Source organism: Myotis nattereri (assembly GCF_964212035.1).
Source record: "Myotis nattereri genome assembly, chromosome: 5".
NCBI lineage: Eukaryota > Metazoa > Chordata > Mammalia > Chiroptera > Vespertilionidae > Myotis > Myotis nattereri.
Window position 1 is genome coordinate 28,382,623 of NC_138080.1, and position 18,502 is coordinate 28,401,124.

At 47.4% G+C, this 18,502-nt stretch overlaps 1 protein-coding gene across 1 annotated transcript in view; it reads left to right on the forward strand.

Moving 5' to 3' along the window:
• RFX2 (regulatory factor X2) overlaps positions 1–18,502 on the forward strand; it is an 88,818-nt gene that overhangs the window by 31,160 nt on the left and 39,156 nt on the right. The window contains exons 2-4 of the mRNA XM_081092489.1: positions 10,995–11,036; positions 14,579–14,827; positions 17,248–17,337. Of these exons, the coding sequence (XP_080948615.1) occupies positions 14,723–14,827; positions 17,248–17,337 (195 nt within the window). The 5' untranslated portion in view covers positions 10,995–11,036; positions 14,579–14,722. The remainder of the gene's footprint in view (positions 1–10,994; positions 11,037–14,578; positions 14,828–17,247; positions 17,338–18,502) is intronic.

Genomic DNA, 18,502 nt, shown 5'->3' on the forward strand with positions numbered 1-18,502 from the left:
TCCATGTGCAATTAGGCCATGGCCTTGGACCAGGAGTTCTCAGTGGGCGTGATCCTACCCCCCAGGGGACACTGTTGGGTGATGTGTGGAGACTTTTGTTGTTATGACTGAGGGAGAGAAGGTGCTCTTGGCATCGAGTAGTTGGGGGCCAGGGATGCTGCTGCTCATACTACAGTGCCCAGGATAGCCCCACAAAGAATGATCTGGCCCCAAAGTCTGTATTGTCCATGCTGAGAAATGCTGGTTTAGAACCAGGCTTCTCAAACTTGTCTGTGATTCAGTTCTCCTGAGAATTGTGTTAAAATACAGGTTAGAATGTACGAGCAGTCCCAGAAAAGGCAGAGCCTCTCAGCCACGGCTGACTTTGCCCCCAGGGATATTGGGTGATGTCTCAAGACATCTGTGCTTATCACAGCTGGGTGATGGGCGTCCTGGCATCAAGTGCCCCAAAGTGCCCAGGATGGCCCTACAACTGAGAATGACCCTGCCCAATGTCCACAGTGCTGAGGTCAGGAAACCTGCACTGGGCAGTGAGGTAATTTGAGGGAGGGCTTTAGTCACTACTCACTGCCATGCTATGGCCCACTTTGAAGCCACTGGTGGGTTTCCCTGTCCCCTCCCCGCCCCATGTCAAACTGAGCAGCCCTTCTAAGCTGTAACAAGAGGGTAGACTTTGAGGGACAGAGTGCTCCCCAGCCTGGCCGTGGCCCTGCTCCATCGGGTCACATCAGTTCCATCCTGGCAGGCACCCATGTGGCTGTAGTACTGGCAGGGACACCTGTCTAGCCTTTAGTGGTCCTCCATGCCAGAATGACTGCCACCCACCTTGTCACTCTGGGTCTGGACCACACTGGCCTCAATTCTGCAAAGACTTTGACTTGTAGATAGAAGCAGCACAGTGCAGTGGCCCACACTCGGGTCCCAGAGGCCTCAGTCAGAAACCAGTTTCGTGTAACTCATTCAGTGAGTCCTGCCAGTCCGTTCAGAGCTCCGGTGACATGTGGAGCTCTTCAAGCAAAACACCGAGCTCCTGTTATTGTTTTGCATTCTCTTTGCCAGAGGGTTGAGGAGCAGTTTATCTGGGAAGGAAACAGGGCTCTGCCTAGTACAGACAGCAGGAGACTCAGGGGTCTTTACAAGCTTGTGCCTCCTTCTGTTAAAGGATAAGTCCTGGTCAAATCCAGCTCTGCCCTTCATGCTGTATGTATGGCCTTCAGCTCATTGCTAGACCTCTCTGAGCCCCAGTCTGTTTGTTGTTTCTAAAATGAGGGTGATAAAACGAGGGTGATAATGGAATAGCTTCCTCAGAACTTAGCAGGAACACATGTGTAATGCACTTAGCCCAGAGTCTGGCACACAGTCAGTGCTGAGGTGATTGCTGCCACCACCGTCACTGTGATTGTCCTTGGGGTCCTTGGCCCGTCCTTTTTACTTGGTCAGACAGATGACCCTTGAACAACATAGGGTTAGGGGTGCAAATCGTCCCCCCACAGTCGAAAATCCACATAAAACTGATTTCCCTAAAACTTAACTACTAATAGCCTACTATGGACTGTGAGCTCTTATCGATAACATAAACTGTGGAGTAACACATATTTCGCATGTCAGTGACTTTTCACCTTTTTATTTCATGGCACACGTAAACTAATAACTAAAATTTTGTGGCACACCAAAATATATATATATATATTTGCTGAACTAAAAATAGGTATAAGTTTTGACAAAAACAAAATAGGTATAGCCCTGGCCGGGATGCTCAGTGGTTAGAGTGCTAGCCTGCACACAGAGGGTCTCAGATTCATTTCCCTGTCAAGGGCACATGGGTTGCAGGTTTGATCCCTGCCCTGGTCCAGGTGCATGCAGGAGGCAACCAATTGATGTGTCTCTCTCACATCAATGTTTTTCTCTCTCCTCTTTTTCTCTCTCTCTCCCCTTTCCCTCTCCCTTCCTCATACCCTTTCCAATCTTTTAAAAAAATTAATGGAAAAAATATCCTTACTCCTCGGGTGAGGATTTTTTTAAAAAGGTATAATTTTGATTCATTCACACCAGACAGCTATTATTGTGTTGGCTAGTGTAATTTATTTTATTTAACAATATAAGGGAAAAGAGGTCAGTGCCCTAAGTAGTCAGGTATTGCATGTTTTAGAAATTCTTGCAGGACATTGGTTGAAAATTGCTTTTTATGTATTATACTAGTGGCCCGGTGCACAAAATTCATGCCGGCGGGGGGGGGGGGGGGGTGTCCCTCAGCCCAGGCTGTACCCTCTCCAATCTGGGATCCTCTGGGACTGCTGGCTCCTAACCACTTGCCTGCCTGCCTGATTGTCCCTACCCCTCTGCCTGCCAGCCTGCTCGCCCCCAACTGCCCCCCCTCCTGGCCTGCTCACCCTCAACTGCTGTTTCATCCTGGCCTGATCACCCACAACTGCCCTCCCCTCTTGGCCCCTAACTGCCTCTACCTCTGCCCTGCCACCATGGCTTTGTCCAGAAGAGCGTCCGGAAAGTCTCCTGGAAGGTCTCCCAGTCTAATTAGCATATTACCCTTTATTAGTATAGACAGAGGCCTGGTGCACAGGTGGGGGGTGGCTGGTTTGCCCTGAAGGTTGTTCTGGATCAGGGTGGGGGTTCCCTTGGGGGGCAGGATGGCCTGGGCGAGGGGCCTGTGGTGGTTTGTAGGCTGGCCATGCCCCCATTGGGGTGGGGGTCCCCACTGGGGATGGTGCTGGCCTGGGCAAGGGGCTGGGGCAGTGTGCAGGCCAGCCAGGCCCCCATGGGGTGAGGGTTCCTGCTGGGGGGCCTGGCCAGCCTGGGTGAGGGGCTGATGGCTGTTTGTAGGCTGGCCATGCCCCCCAGCAGGGACCCTCACCCCATGGGGGCGTGACCAGCCCGGGTAAGGGGCTGAGGGCTGTTTTCAGGCTGGCCACGCCCCCAGCAGGGACCCTCACCCCGATGGTGGTGTGGCCAGCCTGGGTGAGGGGCTGATGGCCGTTTGCAGGCCCCTCCCTCAGTGGCCGCCTGGGCAACCCAAGCCTCCTGCTTGCTCCGGCTTGCTCCGTGGCCCCTGCCCACAGGCCCCTCCTTTGGCCAGCTGCCCAGGTGGGCAGGAAGGTTGGCTTTCTCCATCGCCGGGGGTGACCCAAGTCTCCCGCCTGCTCCAGCTAGCTCAGTGGCCACTGCCATTTTTGTCCTGCTAATTTGCATATTCCCTCCTGATTGGCTGTGGGGTGTTGCAGAGGTACAGTCAGTTTACATATTTGTCTATTCTTAGTATAGATACTGTATCCTTACAATAAAGTGAGCTAGAGAAAATAAAAATGTTATTAAGAAAATCATGGACCTGACCGGTTTGGCTCAGTGGATAGGGTGTCAGCCTGCGGACTGAAGGGTCCTGGGTTAGATTCCGGTCAAGGGCATGTACCTTGGTTGCGGGCACATCCCCAGTGGGGGGTGTACAGGAGGCAGCTGATGGATGTTTCTCTCTCATGGATGTTTCTAATTCTCTATCCCTCTCTCTTCCTCTCTGTAAAGAATCAATAAAATATATTTAAAAAAAAAAAAAAGAAGAAAATCATGTAGCCCAGGCAGTGTGGCTCAGTGGTTGAGCATCGACCTATGAATCAGGAGGTCACAGTACGAGTCCTAGTCAGGGCACATGCCCAATGTGGGGCATGCAGAAGGCAGCCAATCAGTGATTCTCATCATTGATGTTTCCACCTCTCTTCCCCTCTCCCTTCCTCTCTGAAATTAATAAAGAAAATTTTTTTTAAAGAAAATCATACAGGTCATCTGCCAAGGCAAGTTCAAATTATCACAAACCTCCAAAAAAATGTCCCAATATATTTATTGGAAAAATAAATTCACGTATGAGAAGATCCACACAGTTCTCAAACCATGTTGTTCGGGGGTCAACGGTATTTATTTATGGCTGGGATTCAGACTTGAGGCAGCAGGTCCAGTATATCATTCCACTTCATCCTCCCCACCCATTTGGCAGATGAAGAAACTGAGGCCACAGCAAGCGACGGAGCTGAGATTTGAACTTGTTTGTGCCTGAGTCCGAAGTCCATGCTGCCCCTCCTCCCCTCCCAGCTGGACACTCACCTCAGCATGTTGAGTTTCTTATTTAGGCTGTTAAGTCTCTTCCCCAATGGAACTAAGATCCAGTGGCAGGTTGGGAAGAGAACCAGGTGTCCCTTCTTTTGAAGTACTCCACAGAGCAGGGCTCTCAGGCTGGCTGGACATCAGCATCTTTGGGTCAGAAGGTCTGGCTCGCCCAGAGTAGAATGTGTCCCGTGATGTGACGGGCACGCCTGAACCCTCCAGCACATGGAACTCAACCTCCTCAAGAACTACAGACCCTTGGCCTGAGAACGTCTCGGACCCCCATCTTGGTGGTAGCCCTTGATTTGGAATATGCATCCACTTTGGAGGCAGATCCAGGCTTCCATGTGTGCGATGAGGAGGTAGGGGACTGTACTACTTCCCTGAGGGGTGCTACCCCACAGAGACAGCAGGTCAGGGTCACCAGATAGATGTGTCCTTGAGGCCGAAGGAGATGCCCAGTGACTTACAGCCCAGTGGCTGAGTAAATGCAGAAGTGGCAAGTTTAGGAGAAAGAAGTTCCCTTTTGGATTTGTTGTGGCACCTTAGGGGCTCCCAGGTCTGGGAGGCAACTGGAAATAGAACCTGGAGTTGGGCAGGTGGGTGGTGTTAAAAGTTGTGGTGAGGGTGACGGAGTTGGGGGAGGGGAGGACCACGTGGGACAAAGAAGGGGCAGGGCAGAGGGCTGAGAGGGACCCTTAGAGCAGCGGTTCTCAACCGGTGGGCCGCAACCCCTTTGGGGGTCGAACAACCCTTTCACAGGGGTCGCCTAAGACCATTGGAAAACACATATATAATTACATATTGTTTTTGTGATTAATCACCATGCTTTAATTATGTTCAATTTGTAACAATGAAATTGGAGGTCACCACAACATGAGGAATGTATTAAAGGGTCGCGGCATTAGGAAGGTTGAGAACCACTGCCTTAGAGGGAAGAAGAGACCAGAAACAAGAGCACAGAAACCCAAAGAGCAATACCAAACATTACAGAAAGATCAAGTTCAGATGAGCCTGGAAACTGGCTACTAAGACCTTGGTTGGGGAGAACTGTGGAGCTGTCGTGAGAACATAGATGGAAGAACATGAGAGGGAGGCAAAGATGCCAAAACAACACAGACGCCCCAGACCCTGAGCCAGCAAAGGGACTAAGGCATGGGATCATGGTGGCGATAGACGTGACTCTAAGATGGCATGATGGAACATGCTGCGAGCTACAAGAATGGGACCTGACAAGAAGGCAGAGGGCAGCCTGGTCAGCAGGTCTTCTGTGGAGACAAAGGCTCTGGGACACATGCTCACACCCGGATCAGAACTTTGGGAAGGGCCAGAGAGTAATAGGCTCTGCCAGTCTGTCTCGACAGGAAAGCCACCATAGGCAATGAATAATGGGAGAAAGAGAGGAGTAGAAATGTTGGGGTCAGGATCTGGGTCGATGGAGGGACGTGGGCTGAGGGGAAGGGGCAAAGGGCATGGGGTATTGCGTAGTGGGGTGCAGGCTGAGAGGTAGGGAGAATAGGCTGTGTCAGAAAGTGGGTGATAGGGGGTTACAATTTGAGGACGTTATCTGTGGAGCAAAACCTGTACTCTAGGAGATTTTTCTCCCATAGACACGTGCAAATATGTAAACATAGTTGTGTCACCCTTTTTACAGTAAGAATCACTGATTTTTTCCCTATTGGGACTAGTCAACATTCAATTTAATAGAAAAATGTCCCTAGTAAGAACGTGGCAACAGGTTGTCTAAGTGGTTTGGGACATTTTTCTCATATTAGCCTGTGCTGTACGTGTGTACATGCTCATGTGTTTGTGTATATGTATGGTTTCTATATGTGTTTGTGTGTACATATGTGTGCATTCATATATATATATACATTGTGTTGTGTGCACACGTTTGTGTGTGTATCCATGAGCATGTGTGTATGTGTTTGTGTGTATGTGTGTGAGTGTACAACACTTTCTTTGCCCACTTTCTCAGCACAAAGCGGCTGACAGTTGGTCTCTCCCACACAGCCCCCAGTTCCCATTTCTTTTGATGTGATGAACTTTGGGGCACCTGCCCCCAACCTGGGGAGAATTTTCATGTCCTGGACACCAAACCTTGTGGTGTTTAAGTTTCTACTAATTAGAGCTGGTATCAGAAGCCTGCCTAAAACATTTGCTGGGTGAAAATGTCATTGAAGGTTTTTTAATTCTCATTTTCCCCTGAATACATGGCATTGTCACTTGCAACTAAAATCAGGTCCCATTTAAGATGAGGTAACCAGACCTGAGCTTGGACAGCTTACATTAGTAGTTGAATGTGCTATAAAGAGGGAAATAAGAGAGTGTTCCCATTAGGACAGGAGGAAAGGCAACTGTCCCATGTGACCGAGGATGACAGCCTGTGACTTCAGGAGCCGACGGGCCTGGCTGCCTCCTGCCCCAAGCCCAGAGCTTGGGCCTGGTGCTCTGCTGGAAAAGGAGGGAAAGTCTGGCTGCTGGGAAGAAAACAGGAACAGATGCCCAGTTCTTACCAAAAGAAAAAGGAATTTGAACTCTGAAGATACTTTATTCCAGAGAAACTCAGGGCCAGCTCTGATCCCTCAAAGTCCACTGCAGAAGAAAAAAGTTAAGACTTGCCAGAGGAATGACAGGATGCCCCAAGTTTAGGCAAAGGACTACTGGATTGCCCTTGCTGGGAGTTGGAATTGGATTCTCTTGGAAATGGTGGGGAGCCTCTAAAAGGTCCCTTGTTTTCCCCTCTCTAATCGCATACTCATTCTCTGACAGATTGTAACAATTTCATGTCCAGGTCACTACAGTCCCCTCTTTGTTATTCTTAACCTGTCAACAAGTTCATTTCACTCAAGTGACATTTATCCAGTTCATTTCTCAGACGTCGCATGTTTGTTTAAATGTCGCATGTTCATTCGGCGCAATCCTGCCCTCCAGGCGACATTGGCAGTGTCTAGACAGTGATGGCGAACCTTTTGAGCTCGGCGTGTCAGCATTTAGAAAAACCCTAACTTAACTCTGGTACCGTGTCACATATAGAAATTTTTTTATATTTGCAACCATAGTAAAACAAAGACTTAAATTTTTGATATTCATTTTATATATATAAATGCCATTTAACAAAGAAAAATCAACCAAAAAATGTGTTCGCGTGTCACCTCTGACACGCGTGTCATAGGTTCGCCATCACTGGTCTAGAGAGTCAGGGTGGGCAGGGAGTGCTCCCAGAGGCCAGGGATGCCTCTCAGCACCCCACAGTGCCCAGGGCAGAAAAATGTCCACCTGAGACGCCTGCATTAGTGTCTGCTGGGCCTGCTGGGCCAAGTGCGAGAAAGGACATGGTTTCTACCATCATGGACTGTGAAAGCATCCACTTTTCAGCAAGGAGAGATGGAAACTTAGTTCCTCAAACGTGGGAATCTCCTCTTGGTGCCTAGAACGGAGCAGGGCTACGGTGAGGGCTGGCAGGGGCTTCCCGCAATTGGGGACAGTTAAGACAGAACCTAAACCACTCAGTACTTGCTCCTTAGACCCGGACTCAGATTGAAGGGGGTGCAAGAGAGGGTATGGACCTGATTTTTCTGGTCACTGTAAGAACACTAGGAATATCAGTACAAGTGTTATGAGACCCAGGTTTGAAAGAACTCCTGAGAGTGTTCTGGACTTGTTGCTTCTTGGTCATAAGAAATTAATTGCCTTTTGGGGGGAAAATGAACCCAGGTGCCATCCAGATGCCACCAAGCAACAGGAGAGCAGGAACTGATGGCCTGAGGAGACCTGTGTCTCTCCCCAAAGTAAAAGTAAAAGGCTGTGGCTCTCCAAAGCGGAAGTTAATTAGCCAATCAGAAGGAAGGGAACTAAAAAACGCTTGTGTGCTCTTCTCTAATTACCCAAAGATGACCAATGTTTTCTAAATATCTGTCAGGCAGGTGGTTCCTCCGCTTGGCATATGAAAGAACGAATGAAAGGAGATTGCTTCTGGTCCTGGTGAGTCAGTGTCAGGCCAGGAGCGGGCGCAGAGATTGCCCTCAGCATTTCCTGCATTTCCTTTCCTGTCATTACTGGTTACTAGGTAACCAGAATATTTTCCTGTAAACAGAAGTCTCTTTCCTTTGTGCCCAGGCAGATTCATTCATGGAGGCCGCAACCCAGGGCTGCTGACCATGGGTCTGCCATGCCCCCTCACATACCTCAGCACATGTCCTCACTGGTGGGTGTTGTTGGCAGCATCTCCAAAAAGTCAGATGTGCCTTCTAGACGCTGGTGCCCGCCCAGGAGAGGAAGCTACAGCAATGAGGCTGTGTTTTCCCACTTATTTCTCCAGTCTGCTCTTATCTTGGACCAGATGACAAATGAAAAGTGCTCCGCTTATAAACAACACACCAGGTGTGTTTCTGAGCAGCCAGGAGCTTTGGGCCTACCTGGCCAGGCTGGGTCGTGTTTGAGGCCCCTCTCCATTGTGTTGGTCCATCTAAGGCCTCTGGACCCCAGTCTAGAGGGGCCACAGATGAAGGGAATCAGAGAAAGAATGCTTGGGTTCCTCCCTTGCGAAGAAAAACAGGAGAGAGGACAAATGAATGTAACAGAGACAGACTGAATGGCTCCCAGTTCTTATCGCAGGTTTACATTCAGAACAGAAGCACAGACATGCATTCGTATCTATGAGACTGTTTTAGGGTGACCTTGATCACCAAGGAGCCTGACCCTGCTGAGTAGGAACAGGGGATTCTCAAACTTCATGTTGAATGTGGCCAATTGGTTCCCTTGTCACCTCTCTTCCCCTGCTGCTTCATGTTCTACCAGGTGGAGTCACTCCAGCCTCATACCTTCTGGAAGGACTGCTGGAACTACTGCTCTTCAAGGGCTACTAGCATGGCAAACCAGCAGTAAAACATTCTTGCATTGTCCTGGCATAATGACTCAGTTGGTTGGAATGTCACATCAAAAGGTTGTGACTTTGCTGATCAGAGCAATACCTAGCATGCAGGAGGCCACCGATCAATGTTTCTTTCTCTCTCTCTCTCTCTCTCTCTCTCTCTCTCTCTCTCTCTCTCTCTCTCATTTTAACAGTTTAATAGCACCTCAATTGGCTTTCTTTTTATTTATTCTTCTTAGGGTTCACTGAGCCTCTTGTAATTGTAAGTTGATGCCTTTCACCAAATTTAACTGATGTTTAGTCACTCTTTATATCTCTTCTCTCTCTCTCATCCTCTCCTTTTCTTCTGGCACTCCAATTACATGTACATTAGACTTCTTATTTCTCTTTATTTTTTCCCCCTCAGTTCTTTTGATTGGGTAAATTCTATTGATCTATCTTTAAGTTCACTGACTCTTCCTTCTGCCATCTCTGATAATCAGCTGTTAAACATATCCAGAGAAATTTCCATTTCAGTGAAATTTCTTTTCAGCTCCAGAATTCCTTTTTTTGTTGTTAATCCTCACCAGAGGATATTTTTCCATTGGTTTTTAGAGAGAGTGGAAGGGAGGGGAAGAGACAGAGAGAAACATAAATGTGAGAGAGACATCGATTGGTTGCCTCCTGCATGTGCCCCGACCAGGGCCGGGGATCAAGCCTGCAACCGAGGTATATACCCTTGACTGGAACCGTACCCAGGACCCTTTAGTCTGCTGGCCGACTCTCTGTCTACTGAGCCAATCTGGCTAGGGCTCCAGAATTTCTATTGGGTTCTTTTTTATAGTTTCTCTTCCTTGGTTGAAATTCCCACATGTTCATTCATTGTACTTATAATTTCCTTTAAGTTCCTGAGCATATTTTTAGTAGCTGCTTTATCTGCATCACTTGGATTCGTTTTCTTATAATTGACTCCTTTTTTTTCTCCTTGAGGATGGATGATAGTATCCTATTTCTTCTCACAGCAACAGTTTTTATTGGGTCATGGACATCATGAAAAATATGTTATATTATCTCTGGATTCTGCCATGTTCCCCTGGTAGCATGTAACTTGGCTGGGCTCAAACTCTGTCACTCCTGCAGTGGGCAACAGCTGAAATCTTTTCTTAGTGTTTTTTTTTTCATCTTCAAGCTGCCGTTTTTTTCTCCAAGGTCCCTGGTGTCTCCCACACACATGTGTGGTTTAAAGATTTGGGTGTGCTCTGGCCAGTGTGGCTCAGTTGTTTGGGTGTCATCCCATGCACTGAAAGGTCGCTGGTTCAATCCCCGGTCGGGGCACATGTGGGAGGCAACCAATCAGTGTTTCTCTTTTGCATCAACATTTCTCTCTCTCTCTCTCTCTCTCTCTCTCTCTCTCTCTCTCTCTCTCTCTCTCTCAAATCCATAAAAACATATCCTGGGGTGAGGATAAAAAGAAAGAAAAGATGTGGGTGTCCTCTGTAGTTTCATCTGGGGGCTTGTCCCCTCTGTGCCTCTCTCTCTTCCAGGATTCCCTCCCAACATTCTGAATTTCTCCTCTGACACTTCAACACAACAAGCTGCTGCTTTCTGCTACCCTAGCATTTGTGGATTGAGGTGGTCCCCAGGGCCAAAAGCCACAGAGTTGCTGATCTGACCTTGTGACAGTGGTATTTCAGGGGTGAACTCCCGGCAGTGTCTGCCTACTTTGGTCACCTTCCAGTGACTTTATTTTTTAATTTAAATTCTATATTGTTGAAAATATTACATGTCTCCTTTTTCTCCATTGACCTCTCCCTGCCCGCTTCCACCCCGCAGCATAGCCAGTGACTTTAAATAGTTCTTTTTTCAAAAATATTTTGCCCATATTTTATCATTGTTATCTGTAGGAGGGTTAGTCCAACTATCTGCCCCACCATTACAGCGCTCTTTTGCATGTCTTTTAAAAACCTTTTTAAAAAATCCTAAACTTTGATGCGCTAAGAGCCTTTGATGAATGAACCCCATTTTTTTTTTATTTCAGAACACTGGATCAGCTTATGTGCAACCTACAACATTATCTCAGGTAGGTAAGGAAGGATTCCATGCTCTCTGCAGACTGGCGTGTTGTGTGTTAATATATCGGAGCAGCCAAGCTGGCTCACACAGTGTGTCAGTCTGTGTGTCTGATACTAGCATCAAGGGAGGTGTTCAGGGAGAGTAGAGCATTCAGTCTCCAAAGGTCACTACCTTTCCCAAAATAGTCCCAGACATCCTAAAAGTAGATTTTAAATTTTCTGAAGCCTTTATGAACTTATTTATATTTTCCACCTGTACTGCCTTTTGAAATATGAATCTATGTATTATTATCTGTCTTATATAATTCAATATCAGATGTTACACTGGGGAGTTACTAAAGTGTTCATTCATTTGATCAGTATGTATCAACTGCCTGAGTTGTGCATGACACTGAAGCACTACACCAAAACTATCTTGTGGTATGCCCTGGTCCCTACTGGTTCCTTGTGCTCCTCATCTTATGGACCCCTTTGAGTTGGGGTGTATAGGTAACACAGACTGGGTGGCTTGAAACATCAGAAATTTATCCTTTTGTAGTTCCAGAGACTAGAAAGTGTTGGCAGGGTCATGATCCCTGTAGGGGAGGATCCTTCCTGCCGCTTCCAGCTTTGGGGGGCTCCCAGCAATCCTGGTTGTCTCTTGGCTGGTAGCTACATCGCTCCAATCTCTGCTCTGTCTTCACGCGGCCTTTTCCCTGTGTGTCCTTTCTGTCTCTCATAAGAACTCTGTCATTTGATTTAGGGCCCGCCCTAATCCAGTATGGTCTTATCTCAATCCTTACCTTGATTATATCTGCAAAGACACTTTCTAAGTAAAATCATATTCTGAGATTCCAGGTGGACATGAATTTGAGGAGACACTATTCAATGCACTACAACTCCCCAAAGTTATCTGTCCATTGTGCCCAAACTCCTGTCTTAGGTTTTAAAAGCTGCACCTGGCTTCTGGGGTTCCACGGTTTGGTGAATTAGCGTGACTTCATAAGCTTTAGAGCACCATTGTTGTCATTTCAGCCCAGTGTTTGATACTTCCATTTGTCTTTAAATGTTAGCAGCTCCACCCTCTGAGTTGCCCTCTGCAGCCCCCTCCAGCCCTGCCCTGTTGGTGAGATATGGCCACAAGAACTATGCACTAGATCAGTGACGGCGAACCTATGACATGCGTGTTAGAGGTGACACGTGAACTCATTTTTTTGGTTGATTTTTCTTTGTTAAATGGCATTTAAATATATAAAATAAATATCAAAAATATAAATCTTTGTTTTATTATGGTTGCAAATATCAAAAAATTTCTATATGTGACATGGCATCAGAGTTAAGTTAGGATTTTTCAAAATGCTGACATGCCGAGCTCAAAAGGTTCGCCATCACTGCACTAGATCAAGGGCCTGTGGACCTCCAGGTTTTAAATCAAGACAGTGTGATTTTTCTACCCATCTTCCAAAACCACATCACTTTATCAAACCCAGATTATGTGGACCGAGCACCAGCAACCTTTGCCCATTGCCTGTATTTGGAAATAAAGTTTTATTAGAATACAGCCAAGATCATTTATTTACATGTCAGCAAAGGCTGCTGTTGTGCCATGATGGCAATGTATCGTAGTTGCCACAGAGACTAAATGACCAAAATGTCTCTGGTCCTTTACAGCAAAAGTGTGCTGATCCTGGTCTAAACAATATAAGCTGAACAATGCAATCAACTCAGACAGTGCATAGTAAATAGTGTGTTACACCAGGGAACACGTTAGCATGAAAACTCCATGATACGGAATAACTTGTTTTCTGGAAAGTGTATTCTGGCCACAGTAAGCTGAGCCATGTACTCACTCACTATCCATCCCCAACGCTCTCACACCTCTCCTTGCTTCACTAAGGCTTAGACTTTGGAATAAAATTATTTCTGCCCCTGGAACACAGAAGTGATCTCAGTGAAGTCAGCTTTCTCACTTTGTTGCTAGTAGATTCTTTTCACAAAGAGTTCTAGTCCACTTATCTCCTCCTAGCGTCACTGAAGTTACCCACTTCTTGACTTGAAATGGGAACAAAGTGGTATATAGAGTGTAAATGACTGATTTAAGTGTTAGGGAAAACTGTAAATAAGAGACCTCGGTTAAGCAATTTCCAACAGAATATTCCAAAGGTCAGTTCTGTCAGGAAGGCAGAGAGAGTTGGAAACACAGGACTGGAAAGCCATAATCTTCTCTGAAAAAGGCAAATTAAGGAGGAGGTGCCAGTCACCATGGGGTGCTGGGGACATCTAGTGTTGAGAACTGAGTCAGGCTCACAGGAAACAAAGATGCCACAGACACAGACCACAGATCTATCCAGTGGCTCTCATGGTACCAAAGGCTTGTGGACAGGGGACTAGAGAAAGTCACGGAATAATCCGCCAATAAAGATGAGATTAAACTAACACATTTGGATTCAAACACACACATATCCGTGTCTACTTCCCTTCGGCAAATTATTTTATTGTTACGAGTTGTTTTCTGCACTAAAAAAAAAAAAAGCTTTGAAAAAATTTTTTTATTCATTCCTGCAGCTGGGAACTCTTGGGGTAATAGAGAAACATGCAAGTTCTGGCACTATATCCTGGGCACTGGGATGTGTGCTGTGCCATCAGGCCTGCATGTGAGGCAGAAGCCAGGAGACTCCACTCGTAGGGGTGGCGTGCTCAGAACTGGGGCCAGGACAGGATAGGGACTGCAGAGCCACCTCCTCTCTCTGCAGTTTGTGTATTTCACTGCCTCTCAAATGCTTAAGGTAGCCAGTAGTTTATTTAAAATAGAAGACAGTTAGACTTTCTGCATTTTATAGAATGGTTTTGTATCATTTGCCACTTTGTTCTGATATTGAGTCTTTTGGTAGAGAATTTTAAATCTACCTATTACAAGACATATGCATCTGGCTACAAAGAAATACATTCTTATGCTTTCTTGTGGGCCAAGATCTCTAGGTACAGAGGGCAATTTTGACTTACTGCTGACATTCCTGAGGACTTGTACCCAGCCCAACAGGGTGTTTCTTAACTGTCACTGTACATCACCTTTTTTCTCCCTGGGTCAGTGGTTCTCAACTGGGAGACAGTTTTGCCCCCAGGGGACACTGGATAATGTCTGGAGACATTTTTGATTGTCGCCACCTGAGGAGGGGGTGCTTCTGGCATCTAGCGGGTGGGGGTCAGGGATGCTACTCAACACCCCTCAGTGCCCAGGAGCCCCCCAGACAGTGATCCAGCCCCAGTGTCACAGCGCCAAGGGGAGAGACCCTGCCAGAGGAGAATCATTTGCCAAGCTACCCAAACAGAAAGCACCCACCAGGGGCTTTTGGCTTGCTGGGTACATGAGTAAATAGTTCCATGAGTCCTGAAAATAGTTCACGCTGATCAGCCTGGAACAGGGACAAACAGTGACCACTGTCCCCGCATGCCTCTAAGGAACTCCTGCAGGGCTACTTTTTGGTTTAATATTTGGAAGAACAGTCCCTGCCCCCACCCCTCTCCCTTTCTTTGGAACAATTATGAAACCTATTCCCCGTTCTTTACCCAGCCTGGCCGGATCCCTGCTCTGAACCTGGAAGGCTATCGGGAACTCCCACTCGCCTGTCCTGTCTGCATCTGCAGTTGCCTCTGTGGGCCTCATGACTGCGGCCCTGCCCGCTCACCCTCTCTCCGCCTCTCTTCAGAACTGAGCATGCAGAGTTCAGAGGGTGCAGCGGACTCACCAGCTTCTGTGGCTCTGTGCTCATCAGCGGCCGCCCAGGCGCCTGTGGCCCAGCCAGTGCCAGCCTCCCCGCAGGTAACAGACCAGCCCGGGAAGATCAGTGTGGCCAGTGTGGTTGCATCCACTGTGGTTTTGAAAAGCACTTGACTCAGCAGGGAGGAATCTGTGTTCCCCTGAATTGCCTTCTCAGCCCAAGGTTAGAGCTGTTGAAATAGCTGCACCTTCTCTGTCTCCCCCACCAAATCTGACTTAGTTTGTTCTTCTCTTTTAAGGGAAGTTTTCTTCTACCTTGGGAATGACCTTTTTACACAGAAAGACTTTATGGGTAAGGCAAATGATAAGTGAAAATTCTCAGTATTGGTTCACAATTGAATCTAGCATTAGAATGGATATATTTAAAACTAGAGCCTCCCCCTAAAAAAAAAAAAAAATTAAAATAAAATAAAACTAGAGGCCTGGTGCACAAATTTGTGCACTAGTGGAGTCCCTTGGCCTAGCCTGCGGATCGGGCTGAAACCAGCTCTCCGACATCCCCCAAGGGGTCCTGGATTGCGAGAGGGCGCAGGCCAGGCCAAGGGACCCCACCAGTGCACGATTGGGGCCGGGGAGGGACGCAGGAGGTTAGCCAGCAAGGAGGGACCACAGGAGGGCTTCAGGGTGTGTCTGGCCCATCTCGCTCAGTCCCAGTCGGCCAGACACCAGCAGAAAACTAACTTACCAGTTAGAGTGTCTGCCCCCTGGTGGTCAGTGCACGTCATAGCGAGCGGTTGAGCAGCCTTAGCATATCATTAGCATATCACGCTTTGATTGGTTGAACAGACGGCCTGACACTTAGCATATTAGGCTTTTATTATATAGGATTTGTGGAGAAAATTTTTACATTAAGGCTGTGTCAAAATAAAAACTAACTCAAAAAGATATCTGTGCCCTTGTTCATTGCAGCATTATTTATAATAGCCAAGATATGGAAACAAGCTAGGTGTCCATCCAGACAACTGGGTAAAGAAGATGTGATACATAGATACAATGGAATATTACTTAGCCATAAAAAGAATGAAATTGTGCATTTGCAACCACATGGAGGGACCTACAGGGAATTATGCTAAATGAGATGTCAGACAAATACCATATGATCTCACTTATATGTGAAACAACAACAAAAACCCACACATTAAGCTCATAGATAGAGGACAGATTGGTGGTTGCCAGAGGGGGCGTGGGAGTGGGTGAAATGGGTCCTGCTATGGCCACTGTGTCTCTCCCAGGTTCCAGGGCTTCCGTCCCTGCTAGAGATACATCCAGGTGCCCCCTCTCCCCCTTGGCAACATCCACACCCCACTGCCTTTCCCCTTCTGTCCCCACATACACTGTCTGCTGCTCAAAGCTGAGCCTCCCCACTGCCTATGCAGGGGACTCCCTTTCCTCCAGCACCCTCTCCACAAGCTGTGTTTTGTTCCCTGAACAATGAACACCCCAGGCTTCCTTGTCAGAAAGAGGAATTCTTGCAGCTCAGTTCCTATGGTGCATTGTCCATGTTTCCCCTCTCAGCCCTCCTACACTACCCAACACAACTTCCCACTAAACAGACACAGATGTGTTCTGCCACCAGCTCCACGTGGCTCTGAGCACTGGAAATGTGGCCAGTGTACCTGCGGAACTGAATTTACAGCTTATTTAAATAGAATGAAATTGAAATGGCCACACGGCCACACAGCTAGTAGCTACCGTATTGGACAGCTCAGCTTTAGAGCGTATGAACGCAAATCCTTAATGTTCTTACTTACTTAATCGAGGTGAAATTCACATCATGTAAAATTCACCATTATAAAGCAAACAAAGAAGTAGCATTTTTCATACATTTATCACTCCCCAAAAAGAAACCCTGTCTCGCATAGCAGTCACTCATCCCCCTCCCCAGCCTTGACAACCATAAACCTACTTCCTGTATCTGTGGATGTGCCTGCTCTGGACATCTCACATAAATGGAATCACAAGGTGATTTTGTGTCTGGCTTCTCTGAGCATTATGTGTTCAAGGTTCATCCACATGTAGCACCTATCAGCTTTCCTCCTTTTCAGGGCTGAGTCATATTTCATTGTGAGGAGAGACTACATTGTGTGTATCCATTCATCCATTGATATTTGCACCATTTATGTTCTTTTTGTCTTTGATCGTGAGCTCATAGAATGCCTGGTCCCTGTTGGCCTCTTTTTATACAGTGGTGTTTAGAAGGCAAAGCACTGCAGAATCACCACGACCAGTGACATTTAGGGTCCACTTTGGAAAATCACAGAATTGAAGCCCCAGCTTTATGTAAACAGAACACTCCTGTTTCTCTTTTGACTCTGGCGTTCATTTGGTCCTTCACATTTTCAGTTCTGTGTATCCAATAAAGCAACAGCAGGGCAGGCGGCAGTAGCTGTGGTTGTATTCTGTGTTTGTTTTCAGGCCTAAGCTCTGACAAGTCTGAATGTCCCTCTCTCCTTCCCTTTTAGAGGGTGCTGGTCCAGGCAACGGGCTCGGCTTCCAAAGGGGCCCAGATGCAGCCAATCTCCCTCCCCAGAATCCAGCAGGTGCCACAGCAGGTAACCACAGCACATGTGATCTGGAGGCCTCTCTGTGTTATGTATTCTTTTATGTCATTGCTGCTCCTTCTTTAATGTCTTCAGTTCCTTACCAGAAGGTTCTATGTTTTTTAAAGATCTTTCACTTCAAACAGTTTTACAGCAAACCAAGACAACTGTGATCTTTCATTCATTCAGAAATTCAATGCATGAGACATAAGCCAGCCCCTTGATATAGCACTGGGTTCTGAGCTAGACATGCAAACAGATAGCAAAGGTTCTGGATTATTAGGAACACAGAACCTCCTGGGGAGGCAAACCCCTCTGCAGGCAAGTGTTATACCCTCAGACGAGAGCCATGACCAAGGAAGCGCCTCTTGTGAGATTAAATTATCTGGGAAGAAACCTCGAAAGTGTGGGCTCACCCACCAAAGACCAGCACAGACCGTCAGCTCAGTCAGTCAGTGGGATGTAGGACAGTGGTCCGCAGCCCTTTTCTGGAAAAGGCCAAATAGTGTCTTTTTTTTGGCTTTGCAGGCCAGGTAGTGTCTTGCACAGCCACTCAACTCTGCCTTGTCTCTAGAAGCAGCCATAGATGTAAAAAGAAGGGGCATGGCTGTGTGTCAATAAAACTTTATTTACAAAAAACAGGCAAGCCAGATCTGGCCCAAGGGCCGGCTTGTGCTCTGAAAGATGCTGAATTAAAATCTGTGCAGGGTCCTGCCTGAAAGGGAGGGACCATGAGTGAAATGGAGAGATGACCGAGACCCCAGAGTACACGCTTCTTTCTTCAGGGGTTCCTGTTCAGCGTGTGTGTAGGAGGAACCAGGGGAGGCTTATGGGGTCAGGGAGAAACAAAGGTTCTGAGCAGGCCCAGAAGGGAACCTTAGCTCCTCGAGGGAGGGGAAATGGAGGCTAATGGCATGATTCCAGAAGCTTCCCCCCTCTGTGGCGCTTGACCTGCACCATCACTTTCTCTCTGGGCAACTCAGACTTGTGGAGTGACTTGTGCATTTCACTCGGTCCCCTGAGGCAAAGCCCACTCAGCATGGTAATCCCTGGACTCCTCATGATAGGCTCTTACTCCAGGAGTTAGCGTGTATGAGTGTATCCGTGCTGGCTTGTCCTCGGAGGTGGGAATCAGCTCCACACACAGGCCTAGAGAGAGGTCACGATGGGACCCAGC